Source organism: Trichomycterus rosablanca, chromosome 10 (genome assembly GCF_030014385.1).
Source record: "Trichomycterus rosablanca isolate fTriRos1 chromosome 10, fTriRos1.hap1, whole genome shotgun sequence".
In the NCBI taxonomy this organism is placed as follows: domain Eukaryota; kingdom Metazoa; phylum Chordata; class Actinopteri; order Siluriformes; family Trichomycteridae; genus Trichomycterus; species Trichomycterus rosablanca.
Genome location: NC_085997.1, coordinates 28,209,417 through 28,226,981, shown reverse-complemented (window position 1 = coordinate 28,226,981; position 17,565 = coordinate 28,209,417). Strand labels below are relative to the sequence as shown.

The 17,565-nt window shown below is 41.5% G+C and overlaps 1 protein-coding gene across 2 annotated transcripts; it reads left to right on the top strand.

Moving 5' to 3' along the window:
* Nucleotides 1-600: 600 nt before the first annotated feature.
* nfe2l1b (nfe2 like bZIP transcription factor 1b) lies at nt 601-12,653 on the top strand. Of its 2 annotated transcripts, XM_063003066.1 has the most exons (5): nt 602-1,213; nt 2,107-2,325; nt 5,936-6,025; nt 6,618-6,776; nt 7,349-12,653. In XM_063003066.1, the coding sequence occupies exons 1-5, from the start codon at nt 662-664 to the stop codon at nt 8,720-8,722; spliced, it is 2,394 nt and encodes a 797-aa protein (XP_062859136.1). In that variant the 5' UTR covers nt 602-661; the 3' UTR covers nt 8,723-12,653. The 2 variants fall into 2 exon arrangements, with proteins under 2 accessions (XP_062859137.1, XP_062859136.1); XM_063003067.1 differs by lacking the exon at nt 5,936-6,025 and having other exon boundaries at nt 601-1,213.
* Nucleotides 12,654-17,565: the final 4,912 nt, after the last annotated feature.

Below are 17,565 nucleotides of genomic sequence, written 5' to 3'. Positions count from 1 at the left end.
TAGTTATGAATGAAATAATGAGTTTGTAATGCTTCAATTGACACCTTGGCTTTCACTCAGTGTTTCTTGGTGGCTCTGTCATGAGTTATGATTGTTTTTACTTGTTATTTCATCCATATTTCAGGCAGGGCATTGAGACTAGCCATCTGTGTTGGTGTGGAAGTAATTCTATATGCATTAAATAAAATACAAATCTGTTAATATAATTTTGATTAGTGAAAGATTCCAGCCTATCAGCTTTGAAAAAGCACTTGAATTAGGATTCAGATTACCTACATGTAAAATCTTTATGAAACTTGCACTGGATATTTGTGGATGCTGTGCCTTTTGTAATTGTCTTTTTTTTTTTTTTTTTTTCTCTGCAGTTTGGTGGATTCAGAATTAAAAGTGAAACCTACATGGTGGATCCAAGCATCTGACAAAAAAATTTGCTGCTGAGGACAAAGGAACCTTCATTTATTTTCTCTTTATTCTTACTATCCTTTTGTAACAAGCTAATGGTTATGTAAAAACAACATTATTTGTTATGATTTCTTTACATTTGTTTTCAGTTATTTTGCATATTATGTAAAACACTTACTGCAAGTGTTTCAGGATTGGACCCTTGTTTGTATTTTTCGTTTTTGTTTTTACCTTTCATTTTTGTTTCCTTTGCAAAGAAATGCTTTACTTGAAAAAGTACTTCACAGAGGGTCTGATTCAGTTCACTATCCTCCTGAGTCTCATTGGGGTGCGGGTGGACGTGGACACCTACTTGAACAGTCAACTGCCCCCGCTTCGTGAAATCATCTTGGGCCCGAGCTCAGCCTACACGCCGACACAGTTCCACAACCTGCGCAACACACTGGACGGCTATGGCATCCATCCGAAAAGCGTGGACCTTGACCATTTCTTTGCCATTCGCCGGCTGCTAAACCAGGTGCGATCTCTGGATCACCTGCGCGTGCCCAGCACTGAGCTGAGTGCCTGGTTGGTGCACCGTGACCCTGAAACGGTGGTGTCTGCAACCGGCCAGTCCAGTCCCAGCATCGCTCTGGACAATGGCAGCAGCCTGGAGGACGTGAACAGCCCAGAAGCCTCGGCCATGAGGGGGGCCGGCAGTGCTTCTGAGTCTAGCTACAGCCTTAGTGGAGAGGACAGTTTGGGAGCTGTGGCTCCTGAGACCAGTCAAGAACATCGAGACAGAGAGGGCACTGACGATCTTTCTAAAGAGGTACTTTACTTCATTCATGGTTTACTAATCTGTTGTTATTTCATTTTCTTTTTATTAGTGTCGGCTTTAACTGCATCATATAGAAAACCCATCTCTGAAATCTAGCTGTATTTTGTCAGTGATCTGAAAGGGTGTGGCTACTGCATTCTTTCACTGTTAATGGTGCATGTTTGTAGATTTCCAATGCATTTGTTTAATGGAAGGTTGTATATATTATTATGTATATATTTTATTGACGATGACTGAATATTTATATTGAGATGTACGGTGTAATTACATACTGGCCTGTTTTTTTGGGAGGAGAAGCTCTTTGTATTTCAGTTTTGCTTTAATCGTCATTAAGTTTGAACATGTCTGTTTAGTATTAGCTAATCCAGCTGCAGATATCTGAGGTGAATCATAACTGATGTGAAATCCTGATATTAATCTGGTTGATTCAGTAGTGGATTATACACCAGTAGCTGACCGTGCTGACACATTTTAGCTCATAATATTATGATCATTAAAGGCAGATAATAAAAACAGGCAAATTTTTCTTCTTTAGTTATTGTTTTTCAGTTACATTGCCTATTAGATGAAGGTCACCAGATTTATGCCTGTCATTTGCCCATGTCTTAAGGCTCTGATCATATGTGGGGGTCAATTCATAACCTGTTCATTTATTTACCACAAAGTAGGATTTTGCGACATCCCAGAGCACAACGCATTTCAGTATATGACATATTTATTGGTCCATACTGTGCTGATTCAGTTCTGACCTACTAAACATATGCATGGGAATAAACCTTAACTTTAATTATACACATCCCAGTTGATATCAGAAAATATTTTTCCTTTCTTAATAACAGCCCAATATTAAGTTCTCAAGTTAGTCGTGTATACATTTTCTTTAGGACATAGATCTTATAGATATCCTCTGGAGGCAGGATATCGACCTTGGGGCTGGACGGGAAGTGTTTAACTACAGCAGCAGACAGAAGGATGGCGAGGCAGACAAACCTAATGATGAGAACGAGGAAGCAGGTGTACGAGACGAAGACTGGAGGAATGGGATCAATCTACAGAGCATGACCACTGTGGATGGAGAAACTGGAGAGAGCATACCTGAACAGGTAATAAGCTTTATTCATGCTTTTTTGTTGCTAGCTGAATCTGAGGCCTTAATTTAGGTGGAGTTTGTATAAGCTACAATGTACATCATCAAAGCTGTAGTATTAGCATTTTTTAGGATTTAAAGACTTGGTAAGCTTTCTGGTAGCAAATTTACTGAAAGCAGCCTGCAGGCAGTCATTTTGTAATGGAACCTGTGCAACACATTAGGGCCAGCAGATCGTTTTAAAACTGCACTTACATTTTATGTAGTGCAGAAAACGTCAGGAATAAAATATTGCTTTTATTAGCAAAGACAACGTGTAGTAGAAACGTTTTTGCCCTTTACCGTCTTATACAGGGGTTGGACAAAATAACTGAAACACCTGGTTTTAGACCACAATAATTTATTAGTATGGTGTAGGGCCTCCTTTTGCGGCCAATACAGCGTCAATTCGTCTTGGAAATGACATATACAAGTCCTGCACAGTGGTCAGAGGGATTTTAAGCCATTCTTCTTGCAGGATAGTAGCCAGGTCACTACGTGATGCTGGTGGAGGAAAACGTTTCCTGACTCGCTTCTCCAAAACACCCCAAAGTGGCTCAATAATATTTAGATCTGGTGACTGTGCAGGCCATGGGAGATGTTCAACTTCACTTTCATGTTCATCAAACCAATCTTTCACCAGTCTTGCTGTGTGTATTGGTGCATTGTCATCCTGATACACGGCACCGCCATTGGATGCACATGGTCCTCCAGAATAGTTCGGTAGTCCTTGGCAGTGACGCGCCCATCTAGCACAAGTATTGGGCCAAGGGAATGCCATGATATGGCAGCCCAAACCATCACTGATCCACCCCCATGCTTCACTCTGGGCATGCAACAGTCTGGGTGGTACGCTTCTTTGGGGCTTTTCCACACCGTAACTCTCCCGGATGTGGGGAAAACAGTAAAGGTGGACTCATCAGAGAACAATACATGTTTCACATTGTCCACAGCCCAAGATTTGCGCTCCTTGCACCATTGAAACCGACGTTTGGCATTGGCACGAGTGACCAAAGGTTTGGCTATAGCAGCCCGGCCGTGTATATTGACCCTGTGGAGCTCCCGACGGACAGTTCTGGTGGAAACAGGAGAGTTGAGGTGCACATTTAATTCTGCCGTGATTTGGGCAGCCGTGGTTTTATGTTTTTTGGATACAATCTGGATTAGCACCCGAACATCCCTTTCAGACAGCTTCCTCTTGCGTCCACAGTTAATCCTGTTGGATGTGGTTTGTCCTTCTTGGTGGTATGCTGACATTACCCTGGATACCGTGGCTCTTGATACATCACAAAGACTTGCTGTCTTGGTCACAGATGCGCCAGCAAGACGTGCACCAACAATTTGTCCTCTTTTGAACTCTGGTATGTCACCCATAATGTGTGCATTGCAATATTTTGAGCAAAACTGTGCTCTTACCCTGCTAATTGAACCTTCACACTCTGCTCTTACTGGTGCAATGTGCAATTAATGAAGATTGGCCACCAGACTGGTCCAATTTAGCCATGAAACCTCCACACTAAAATGACAGGTGTTTCAGTTTCATTGTCCAACCCCTGTATATCAGTTTAATTATACATGGCTACACTTTAGAATGCCATCACCAGTCTGGCTTTGTTTGGAGCTTTTAATTTAAAACTTTTTATGCATTTAAATTAGGGCTGTCGTTAATTAAAAATTTCAATCACGATAAAAATTTTTTTTATCAAGAATAACATTTTTAAACAAGCGATCTTTATTGGGCTATGTTTGTGCCACTTTAAACATACAGTACGTCACTGTAGTAATTTGTGCTGCTTCAACATAGCAACATTGTGCTTTCACACAACAGTATTGTGTTTATACTGTATAGCAAAAACACGGGTCTTTTTCCAGTTTGCGGTCATGATTTACAAATTACTTGAGCTGCTTCTGCTGCTACATATTGTGAAATATCGGGTATTGTAAATAATAATTTTTATTTTCAAAAAGTGAGAAATCCTCACTAGACAAAATTACAGTTATTAATTGACGCTTTAATATCATCTTTGGTCAGAGACGCCTTTGTCTCATCAGGCATCTGCGCACACGCATACGCGTTACAGGCAAAATGAGCTCAGACAACTTTATTTAAGATGAATTTGGATGGAAAGCCCATGAACTGTACATGTCATGGGAACATTACAAACACTGGTGTTAAATGGATCGCAATGGACTGTAGACGCTTTAACATAGTTAACGATGTGGGTCCACATGACGTTTTATGTGTTGCATCTAGAAATGGTTCATTGTAGTACCCTGAGCGCCTGTTTCCAGTGGCAGGGTTATGAACAGGAAAAGATCCTCACTTTTGCCGGATAATGTGAACTTGTCATTTTAAATAACTGGCTGAAAAATGGGTAGCTGTTAACAACTCTATATAGGCAATGGTTGACTTTCTGAAAATAATTTAGATTTAATAATTTTATTTAATTTTTTTATTGGTAAACATTTTCTTGCAATAAAAATGTGCATAACTTCAAATTTTGCGCAGTTATTTTTGCAGTCGATTAATCGCGGTTAATTTGGTTCTTTAATAGTGATTATTCTCGATTAAAAATTTTAATCGTGTGACAGCTCTAATTTAAATAGTTAAAATAATAAAGGCCAAAACAATGACCAATTAAAATCACAGTGCGGAGTCTGACTGCATGGTAAAACTCTGCACGTGAATCTCTGTATTTTTTTTATTTATTTTTTTTTATAAAATTGATGTGGGTATTTATTTTTTGCTTTATGTCAGTATAAAGATAAAACTTTGCTTATCATAATAATTACTACATTATTGTTATTAGGAAAAACTTCAATATACTGACTGCATCTAATTTTATTTTGATTAACTTGTTCTTTGTGCCTACCTTCTGAATGCTGAACTGGTTCTGCTTACGGTGTTTTTTAGGTTTCTTATTAAATATATTCCACCCTCACTACATTACACTGCTTTTGAAGCTGTTTTTTAAGTGGAGTGATGTAAAAACAAAGTGAATCCACAAGGGTGCCCAGGTGGCGCAGCGGGATATTCCGCTAGCACATTAACGCTGAGATTCTGAACTCCTTGGTTCGAAGCTCTGTGTTGCCACCAGTTGGCTGGGTGCCATCCGGCAGGGACAATTGGCAGTGCCTGCAGCAGATACTAATTGGCCACCGTATCTGCAGGGTGGGGGCCGGACTACGTGTGGGTGGGTGGGTCTTCATACGCTGTGTAAGGACCCCGGTTGGCGGAAGAGACGCCTGTGCAGAATGCAGGGGCAAGAAGAGGAGGGCTGTGCGCGTGTCGGAAAAGGCGTGTACAGCGACTTGCTCTCCTCGGGTACAATCGGGTATCCCTCAGCAGCGGAAGACAAATTGAGTGCACTAAATCAGGAGGAAAATGCATTAAAAAAAAGTCCACATGATGTGTTATGTTAAATGATTAATGTAGATTTTAATTTCAAGTTAAAATGCCAACTTAATTTATGCAGGAACATTTCTCTGGATAACATGGTGTAAACTGTGTAAGAGTAAGAATATACTCTGTAATTCGTTTACTTTGACCTTACTAAGGCTTTGACCTTATTATCTTTTCCTGCTAGCTCTCTAGCCTCGGTGCACAGACCTCAATGTCCCTGCAGGAATGCTTACGGCTTCTAGAGGCCACCTTCCCGTTTGGCGAGGAATCAGAGGTACCAGCATCTTTAAAAACTCAATTAAAGATGACAAGCATGGCCGCTCAGGTGGCGCAGCGGTAAAAACACACGCTGACACCAGAGCTGGGATCTCGAATACATTGTATCGAGTCTCAGCTCTGCCTGCCGGCTGGGCTGAGCAGCCACATAAACATTGATAGGCCTGTTGTTCATATAGGGGTGGGGCATTAAGCAGAATAGGGACTCTCTCATAACTGATGCAACTAGGACCTCTGCTGGCTGGTTGATGGCGCCTGCACAGAGGCGGGGAAAAGAGTGTGGATCAGGGTGTGTCTCTCTGTACACAGAGCTGATCCACAGCTGATCTCGTCTAGTGTAGGTGAAAAGATGCATACGGCTGCTGCCCACGTGTCGTAGGGGGCGTGGGTTAGCTTCCTTCTCCTCAAATCAGAGCCGGGGCCGGCATTAGTGGAGAGAAAGCATGACTCAATCGGGTAGTTGGACACGCTAAATGTCGGGAGAAAAAGAAGCATTATTACTTCAGCCAACCCACCCTCTCAGTATTATTTTTTTCTGATGTAGTTTTTATTAGTATTATTAATGTTTAATCCTTTTTTTCTGTCTGTAGCTTCAGGCTACAGAAACAGCTCCTCAGCTGCAAGGATCAACTGAAGGCGTTCCTTCTACATCACAGGGGATTCCACTGCCCGCCCCTTTGCCCCAATCTGATGTACCAGTAGACCTGGAACAGCAGTGGCAGGACATTATGGCCATCATGGAACTGCAGGTTTGTACTTTTAGCACAATCTTCAATATTGTGTACTAAGTTAAAGAAACATTATTGGGGCCGCTCAGGTGGCGCAGCGGTAAAAACACACCCTGGAACCAGAGCTGGGATCTCGAATACATCGTATCAAATCTCAGCTCTGCCTGCCAGCTAAGGCTGAGCGGCCACATGAACAACGATTGGCCTGTTGTTCAGATTTGGGCGGGACTAAGCCGGATGGGGGTATCTCTCCCATGACTGGTGCAATTACGACCTCTGCTGGCTGATTGATGGCGCCTGCACAGAGATGAGAAAAGAGTGCTGTCAGGGTGTGTCTGTCCGTACACAACGCTGAGCTGCACTGCACTCGTCAAAGTGTAGGTGATAAGATGCATACGGCATGCTGCCCACGTGTCGGAGGGGGCGTGGGTTAGCTTCGTTCTCCTCAATCAGAGCAGGGATCGACATTGGTGGAGCGGAAGCATGACGCAATCGGGCAATTGGACGCGCTAAAAAGGGAGAAAATATATATATATATAAAAAAAAAGAAACATTATTGGCCCTTAATCTCTAATCTTTTACCCTAATTTCAGGACATGGATGTCAATAACACGACGGATAATGTCATCCTAAACAACAACTTAAATAATACTGCTAATACTACTGAATCTGGCACAGTGGTAAATTTTGCTCTTCCACCATCCGGTCTTATCAACGAGGATGTGAGCCTTCACCAGGCGTCCCTCCCAAGTTGCAGCCAAGACATCCCCAGCCTTTTTAATTCAGAATTAGATCCATCTGTGGAGCATCAACCTGCCCTGCATAGGCTTGCCTCCAGCAATTCTTCAAATATCAACTCAACTTATGGAGTCACAAATTTAACTGGGCTGTTTCTTCCACCACTTTTGAACAGCACCAATAACCTAACATCCACATCTGTGCTACCTGATCCCTTTTGTAGCCTGTTGGAGGACTCCATGCTGGATGAAATTAGCCTGTTAGACCTTGCCATGGAGGAAGGGTTCAGCCAAGCTCAGGCCTCTCAGTTAGAAGATGAACTCGACTCAGATTCCGGCCTTTCTTTGGACTCTGGCCACAGTCCCGTTTCACCTAGCAACTCTGAGACCTCCTGTTCCTCTGCCGCTTCATCCTCCTCAACCTCTGCCACTTTTTCCGAGGAAGGAGCTGTGGGTTACAGCACAGATTCCGAAGTGGCCACGGCAGAAACAGAAGAGGGAGCTGTCGGGGGCTTCCAGCCTGAGTATAGCAAGCTGTGCCGCATGAGCTACCAGGATCCTTCTCATTTCCGTGGCCTACCACAGCTGGACAATGTCAATCACAACCACACCTACAGCCTACCACTGGAATCACCATACCCTGAGGAGCCCCAGCTGTTTGGATCAGGTAGTAAAAAGGGCAGAGACAAGCAGCTGCAGCCGACCAAGATTCAGCCGCCACGAGATTTCATGGACAAGCAGTCGAGCCGAGATGAACGTCGAGCAAGAGCTATGAAGATCCCATTTTCCAATGAAAAAATCGTCAACCTTCCCGTCGAAGAGTTTAACGAGCTCTTATCCAAACACCATCTCAGCGAGGCCCAGCTTGCCCTCATCCGTGACATCCGCAGGCGTGGCAAGAACAAAATGGCTGCCCAGAACTGCCGCAAACGCAAGTTGGACACCATCATCAACCTGGAGCAAGGTGTGCAGGATCTGCGCCGTGACAAAACCCGGCTACTGAAAGAAAAAATGGAGTTCCTGCGCTGTATCAGGCAGATGAAGCAGAAGGTGCAGACCCTTTATCAGGAAGTGTTTAGTCAGCTGCGTGATGAAGAAGGCAGGCCGTATTCTCCTAGAGAGTATTCCCTGCAGTACGGTGTTGACGGTAGCGTGATCGTCATGCCTCAGAGCATGACTGCTGAACAAAGCCGGAAGCCTGACAAGAAACAGAAGGACAAAAAGAAGTGAGTCTGGGAGCGTTACCTGCTTCTTTCTTTTGTTGCCAAGTCCCCACCATAAAAATATTTATATACGGTGGAAGAAATTGCCCTTTTTTTCCTTTGAAAGGATTCTAGCAAGGAAAAGAGAACAGGACTGTCAGTGCTGTTCCTGCATTAGGTTTTCTTCCTTTTTCTTTCAGAGTTTTCTCCAGAAAACATGAAGCAGAGATGCTTTTTATAATACTGATTTTTCGTGGAGTGTAAACAGATGAAGAATTTCGGTTGGATGGAGTGAATTGTTTGATTCTAGGAAAAGTAGGAAAGGTAGTCGTAACATCGTGGAGGACGCTGACAGATTTCTAGCCTGATATTAAATTTGAGAAATTAGCATTATTCTTGAAACCAAGATTAAATTCAGGTGTTTTGGAAAGGTCAGCAGAATCTTAAGTATTGGCCTGTGGTGTGAAAGTGTATCCTGCTTGTAGGGCTGTAGAGTTAAAGTGGAAGGCACTTTTTACTGAAACTGAAGATGGTGAACGAAAGCTTGGAAGTTGGCCTAAATGTTCGAGGCTTGAAAGCAAATGCAAGAGAAGGCATGTCGGTTAGGTTGTGCATTTCGTTAGTTTCCCGTTCTATCTATCACATGGGTCACATGGTGTACTTGCATCAATGCCTTTCCAATGACATGCACAACAAACATATTACAACTGAACAGTTACAAATAAATCCAACAGTGGATTCTCTGGATATTATGCTTCACTCACCGTGGAACTGAGAAAGTCAAGTGAAACAATGGAAAGCTGGAATGAATTTGATGGGAAGTAAATACTAAGCAAGGATGTGCGCTGCATTACTAATAAATCATCTTCTGTGCTCTGCTAAGTGCTGTAAATCATCTCCGTATCTTGGCTCTGTCTTGGTCATTTCCTCTCTTCAGGCTTGAAGGTGTAAATGCCCTTCTTGCAGCTTTCCATGGTTTCGCACTCCATGTGCATAAACTTTTGCATAAGCTGCAGGGTATGAAAGCCTGAATTTTGTCTCCGAGCATTTTACTGATGCTCGTCATGGGGGGAGAAATTACAACGAAAAGAAAAGTTGAACTGAAGCTTCCATTCAGTTTTAGTTTCTGGCTTGCTACTACACTGCAGTGTTGCTCGGTCAACAAAAGCAATTTTCAGAACCATTTTGCTTCAGAACGGTTTTGTTTTTGTTGTTTATTTTTCATTTTGTTCTGGATGCTTCAGTCCTTTAATGCTGTTTTTCTGTTTGATCATGACCTGGACAATAAACAGTACTCACTGAAACGTAACAGTTAAGAGCGAGATTAGTTATCGTCATTTATAGCCACAGTAATACTTGTATGACCGAGCTAATTGTGTAAATGTGTAAGGTAAACACCAATCACATTTCCTGTTAGCATTTTGTTTAGCCGTTAAGGTCACCTTGAGAGAAAAAGCTGCTTACATGTATGGAAATAAAACTGGCTCATGGCTCAATGCATTATAAGGAATACTTGAAGTGGGGCTTAAGCAGTAATAAGAGTGCTTAATGTATTTTACTCCTGAAATGGTCTCATGCTAAAAGAATCCTATCACAGTGAACAAGGAGCCTTATTTTAGTGGTGTTCTTTAATGAAAAATATGCTACAGTACTCATTCAACCTACACTTCTTACCCTACTAGTGTAAATAATAAGAAAATTCCCTTAACCCCTCAAAGGTTGCAAACTCTCAAATGTGCCCAGTTTGAAATGTATTAAAAATGTACGCTGTGCATCACTCTGGTTGGCAGCATATATATACACACATTTAAAAGCGGTTGTTAAAAGAGGGGGGTGGGCTAAATGTTATCTTAGTATCAGTAGGAAACCCTGGTACACATAAACCAAATCGCAAGTATCTGTCATCATACTGTTTTATGAGGCTTACTACTAGCCACAACTGCCCTCACTGCTGAGCCTCCACTGAATGATAAAATTGACAGCCTAGATTCAGAGTTATCTGATTCTGGAGCCTTTCTGTGTTATGCATTGTGTGGTTTTGGAAGAGTATGGCTATTTACATCAGCCTTTGGTAGTCATATGCTGACCCCAGTGCTTACATCGCAATATGAAAAAAAAAAAATTAAGACATTTTGATGAATTAGAACAGCTGAATTGTTTACACACCTCTTCTGACACGTGCACAGCCCTCCTCTTCTCGCCCCTGCATTCTGCACAGGCGTCTCTTCCGCCAATCAGGGTCCTTACACAGCGTATGAAGACTCACCCACCCACACATATACCCCTGCAGATACGGTGGCCAATTGGTATCTGCTTCAGGCACTGCCAATTATGCCTGCCAGATGGCGCCCAGCCGACCGGTGGCAACACAAGTTTCGAACCGAGGAGTTCAGAAACTCGGTGCTGGTGCGCTAGCGGAATATCCCGCTGCGCCACTAATTTATTTTATTACATCATCAACGTCAGTAAAAAATTTTGACTTTGCCCCTGCTGTGGCACCCTGGTTGAGAAAGGCTGGTTTAGACATTAGAAAAGGTGGTCACCCTGTATTGCTCCTGGTGGTTGGCATTTCTACATGTTATTATCATCAGCCGACTGTAATGAACAGTAAAAGAAGCAGAGTTGTATATGTATGTAGCATCCACAGTTGCTTTATTCAGTCTGCATTGAGATTTATTTAACCACTTACTGGTTTCTTTATTATTACTGAAATACAATGATTCTAATAGTGGAATTGTAACATTTCTAGGATTTAAACACAAATATTACAGGGTTATTTTGGCATTAGCTTAGGTACTGTATCAACACTGGATCAGGTATTGAAATGAAGAAACGGTAATTGTGCACCCGAATTCAATATCTGCTCAATATTTTGATCTTTATAGGTTATTCAGTCTTACTCATTTTCATTTTTCACATCTACACTGCCCACCTACAGTCATAAACAAGGAGCTGTTGTCTTGTCGAAAGTAATTAAACGTCTGTTTGTTGTCCTGCTTTGATTATAGTTTTACATTTGACATTTACAATTCTCTTATCACAAACTACGGACTGTAAACTGCTACGTCGTTTTTGCATTAAAGCATCACAAATACCTACAATGTAATGCTATCTAACGAACGTAATTCCAGCGCAAGGGTTTTGACAGGGGAAAGAATTCTGTCATATTAAAATCAGGGTGAACATTTTGTTTATTGCTCGTATTGCTGTTTTAATCTGCTCCTGTGTCACTGTGGTTAAGCCAGCTGATGTTTAGAGGGCTGCATGTGTTTATGCAGGTATGTATGATAGAAATTAGGTGGGGAACACATGATTATCGCAGTTAATAATAGTGAAGACTTTTTGTCATATTAGGCGGAGTAAAAACAACAAGAATAAATGGTTCAAGCTTCTCTTATGTTGTATAAATGTATTTAATGGAAAAGGAACTGAGCTGACATTGTAAATTCTTACTAGTTCAAACCAAGTAAATCTGAAGAAGTGGAGCAAAAAGGATTTCTCATGTTACTTGTACAAGAGTTATAAGCCATTTCTGTTAGCCAGCAGTTGATCTAGGCTACCAATTGAGCATGTACAAACTGTACACCATGCAACTGAAGTGGAAATGTGTAAACCTTCAACGAATGTAATGTATAAACTGTGTCACGTAAGAAATGGCTAGATTTGCAATTTGCAATGTATACACTTTTGCTTCGACAGGAAAAAAATCTCTACTTACATGGCTCTTTCGATGTCTGGTGCAAAGTGCAATATGCAAGGGAAAAAATGTCACTTTATCTCTAAAATGAATTAGAGACAACCTTTAAGCTTCGAAATAGGTTTGAAGTAGATACATTTATTATAAAACTGCTTTAAAAAAGTTTGAGCATGTAATGCGTGCTTAAAGTACTTAAGTGAGAGCTCTCCCTGATTTTATGCTTTCACTACTTGTCATGCACTGATTTTTTTTTTTTTTTTTATCTCATCGATTTTGTAAATATGTTTTATGTTGTTTGTGTTGATTTAAAGTATATTCTGTTTTTCTGTATTTTCCCAGACTGTCTGTCTCCTGCTTTTTTCTTTAAGTTTAATTTGAAAGATTTGCTGGCAATCTGGATTGTTTTTTTTTTCTTTTTCTTTTTTGATTTAATAAACCTTTTTTTATTTTGAAAAGTGACATTTTGCCTTGTAATTTAGTTTCTGATGCAGTAAATGTTCTAAATCTGACAAATCACAAGTGTGTAGGAGTAAATGTTCTAAATTTGAATTTAAGTGATGAGGCTAAACTAAAACTCTTACTGATGCTATAAAAACACCAGCCAGTCGTAGTTGTGGCTTTTTGTTTGGACACCTAATTTTTTCATAAATGCAATGTTAATAAATTTAAGCAGTTTGTTACAGCTCTGTACTAGCACCCAGGTGGTAAATGAACATTCCCAGTTATCCAGACCACTGAGTCTCTTGCTGTATTTAAACAAAAATGAAAGACTTACTGTTTTATGAGACCATCTACCAAGTTCAGCTTATAGTTTTGAGTTCTTTACAGAGCTGAAAAGGGGTGGCACAGTGGCTAAGTGGGTAGCACCGTTGCCTCACAGCAAGAAGGTCCTGGGTTCGATCCCCAGGTGGGGCGGTCTGGGTCCTTTATGTGTGGAGTTTGCATGTTTTCCCCATGTCCGTGTGGGTTTCCTCCGGGAGCTCCGGTTTCCTCCCACAGTCCAAAGACATGCAAGTGAGCTGAATTGGAGATACTAATCTGTCCATGACTGTGTTCAATATTAAGCTCCAGGTGCTCTGGTTTCCTCCCACAGTCCAAAGACATGCAAGTGAGGTGAATTGGAGATACTAAATTGTCCAGGACTGTGCTTGATATAACCTTGTGAACTGATGAACCTTGTGTAATGAGTAACTACCGTTCCTGTCATGTATGTAACCAGTGTGTAAAACATGACGTTAAAATCCTAATAAACAAACAAACAGTTGAAAATAGCGCTGGAGCCTATCCCAGCTTTTCAATGGGCGCAAGGGACACAGTAACACCCTGGACGGGACGCCAGTCCATCGCAGGGCAGACACACATATATATACACACACACACATTCACCTATAGGACAATTCAGTGTCTCCAATTAACCTGACTGCATGTTTTTGGACTGTGGGAGGACACCCACGAAGACATGGGGAGAACATGCAAACTTCACACAGAAAGGACCCGGACCACCCCGCCTGGGGATGAAACCCAGGACCTTGCTGTGAGGCGACAGTGCTACCCACTAAGCCATTGTGCCGCCCCAAGAAAAAAATTATTTTCTAATAGTATTGAATATAAAAGTACACTACTACCAAATAATTCTTGAGTTTAGTTGTTTAAGCCACACTTAGGGGAGCAGTTTGGGGTAAGCCCTTATCTTTTTCACCATGACTTACCCTGTACACAATAAGAATTCCATAAAGATTTGGTTTGGGGGAGCTCCAGTGGCCTGCACAGAGCACCGGGCCTAATGCCCCTGAAATTTGAATGCTAACTACAGGCCTTCTTATTTAATATCAGTACCTGACCTCACAAGTACTTCTTTGATCGAATGGGCACCCTGAAAGCCCATCATGAAAAGTGGAAACGTTATTTGTTTGTTTTGTTTTATTAGGATTTTAACGTCATGTTTTTTACACTTTGGTTACATTCATGACAGGAGAGGTAGTTACTCATTACACAAGGTTCATCAGTTCACAAGGTTATATCGAACACAATCATGGACAATGTAGTATCTCCAATTCACCTCACTTGCATGTATTTGGACTGTGGGAGGAAACCCACGGGACACGTCGAGAACATGCAAACTCCACACAGAAAGGACCCGGACCGTCCCACCTGGGCATCGAACCCAGGACCTTCTTGCTGTGAGGCGACAGTGCTACCCACTTAGCCACCGTGCCGCCATGGAAACAGTTACAGGTGCTTGGGGGTACAGTTCCAAATGAATGCCAATTATAATTTCAACAAGTTCAGTTCTTTTACAAAACATGTTAAAGTGTTGTATTTGGAAAGGTCAGGTCAGGTCAGATTTGATCATTTCCAAATACATATGACTTCCACTGTGCCACTGATAACAACAAAACAAGAACAATTACACCAGTACTACCTTTATTAAACAGACAATTATGATTTAGTGTTTAAAAAAAACATGATTTCAGAGAACTAAATTATCTTCAGCTCAGAAACATAAATACTACACTTGTTCTACAATGTGGTATAAACAGGTTATAAAAAGTAAATCATAAAAGTCGTTGTAAGTCAGAACTCTCAAATATACAGTGCCCATCAAAACTAGTGAATACATCTAGCCTCTCTAAATATTGTTTAATGGTCAGTTTTATTCTGAGAGACTATATCACATGAATAAATATTTGTAACAGCAACTGGAATTATTTTACCAACTGTTTTTTCTACTTATTAAGACAGAATATTTGTTTTTTAATGCTTGGTCAGTAATTGTATAGACAGTTTTTGTGACCTCCGAATGCCTTTTTCAGTCATTATGATTGACTTTAACAGGCAACCTCTTTGTGCCCATATACACCGATCAGCCATAACACTAGAACCACCTCCTTGTTTCTAAACTGTCCATTTTATCAGCTCCACTTATCATATAGAAGCACTTTGTAGTTCTACAATTACTGACTGTAGTCCATCAGTTTCTCTACATACTTTGTTAGCCTGCTTTCACCCTGTTCTTCAATGGTCAGGACCCTCACAGGATCACCACAGAGCAGGTATTATTTACATGGTGGATGATTCTCAGTACTGCAGTGACACTGTCATGGTGGGGGTGTGTTAGTGTGTGTTGTGCTGGTGTGAGTGGATCAGACACAGCAGTGCTGCTGGAGTTTTTAAATACCGTGTCCAGTCTATTAGACACTCCTACTTAGTTGGTCCACTTTGTAGATGTAAAGTCGGAGACAATCACTCATCTATTGCTGCTGTTTGAGTTGGTCATCTTCTAGACCCTCATCAGTGGTCACAGGGCGCTGTTGGCTGGATGTTTTTGGTTGGTGGACTATTCTCAGTCCAGCAGTGACAGTGAGGTGTTTAAAAACTCCATCAGCATTGCTGTGTCTAATCCACTCCACAATAACACACCACCACCATGTCAGTGTCACTGCAGTGCTGAGAATGGTCCACAACCTAAATAATACCTGCTCTGTGGTGGTCCTGTGGGGGTCCTGACCATTGAAGAACAGGGTGAAAGCAGGTTAAAAAGATATGCAGAGAAACAGACGGACTACAGTTAGTAATTGTAGAACTTCAAAGTGCTTCTATATGGTAAGTGGAGCTGATAAAATGGACAGTAAATGTAGAAATAAGGAGGTGGTTTTATTGTTATGGCTGATCAGTGTAGTTTTCCAGTAGTGTATTCTCCTATTAAGGTCTAACTGAGACTAGGTGTTCCCAAACTTTTAATGGGCAGTGTATTTACATCAAGAAAATGGGCTCAATTAATGGTAGCACCTACAGTCCACGAGAAAAACAGATCATTGTTCAAATTTAAAACTGCTGGTAATAGTGGACATTCATTACTGTTGGCTAAGACTCATAAGCAAGCCTTAAAGTTAAGTCTCTAAATGCTTTCCAGAGACCTTATCTGTTTTTTTGGCAAATGTATATAGATATTTTTGTTTTGTTATATAAGGCAGTAATCAATTTAGGTCAGTCAAATGTACACAAGATTCAGAAATACTTTAAAACAAGCATTTTTAACACTGGTAAGAAATGGCCAGCACTATAATCCACACAGGGTCTGGCAAACATCGCGAATAAAACAGCAAAGTAGTGGTTTTAGCTACACTGTACAGAAGACACGGACATCCAACAGCAAATACATACACTATATGGACAAAAGTATTGGGACATACTTTAGTAGTTATTAAGGAACCAAGGGCTTAGACTTATGTATGGCAAAAGCCCCAGACCACTATTTCTATGTCCACCACACTTACTACTGGGATCCAGGGTTTGAATCCCCAGCAGAGGCCGCTCAGGTGGTGCAGCGGTAAAATACGCTAGCACACCAGAGCTGGGATTTCGAATACATCGTATCGAATATCAGCTCTGCCATCCGGCTGGGCTGGGAGGCCACATGAACAACGTTTGGCTGTTGTTCATACAGGGTGGGAGCCGGATAGGGACCTCATAAATGATGCAATTACGCCGCTCAGGTGGTGCAGCTGTAAAAACACACGCTGAAACCAGAGCTGGGATCTCGAATACATCATATCGAATCTCAGCTCTGCCTTGCCGGCTGAGGCTGAGCGGCCACATGAACAACGATTGGCCTGTTGTTCAGATGGGCGGGACTAAGCCGGATAGGGTCTCTCTCTCATGACTGGTGCAGTTACGACCTCTGCTGACTGATTGATGGCGCCTACACAGAGATGAGAAAAGAGTGCTCTTAGGGTGTGTCCCTCCATACACGCAGCTAAGCTGCACTGCACTCGTCAAAGTGTAGGTGATAAGATGCATACGGCATACTGACCACGTGTCAGAGGGGGCGTGGGTTAGCTTCATTCTCCTCAATCAGAGCAGAGATCGGCATTGGTGGAGAGGAAGCATGATGCAATGGGGCAATTGGACACGCTGAAAAGGGGGAGAAAATGCATGAAAAAAAAATTATTATTATATATATATACAGTGGGGGAAATAAGTATTTGATCCCCTGCTGATTTTGTAAGTTTACCCCCTTACAAAGACTTGAACAGTCTATAATTTTTATGGAAGGTTTCTTTTAACAGAGAGAGACAGAATATCAACAAAAAATCCAGAAAAAAAACATTAAATAAAAGTTAATTAATTTGTATTTAATTAAGGGAAATAAGTATTTGATCCCCTACCAACCA

What these genes read in the sequence shown, in the direction of transcription:
- nfe2l1b (XM_063003066.1), top strand. Translation starts at nt 662, where the DNA reads ATGCTTTACTTGAAAAAGTACTTCACAGAGGGTCTGATTCAGTTCACT. An exon ending in CTGACGATCTTTCTAAAGAG is followed by an intron (nt 1,214 to 2,106) that starts GTACTTTACTTC and finishes CATTTTCTTTAG; the next exon opens with GACATAGATCTTATAGATAT. An exon ending in GAGAGAGCATACCTGAACAG is followed by an intron (nt 2,326 to 5,935) that starts GTAATAAGCTTT and finishes TTTTCCTGCTAG; the next exon opens with CTCTCTAGCCTCGGTGCACA.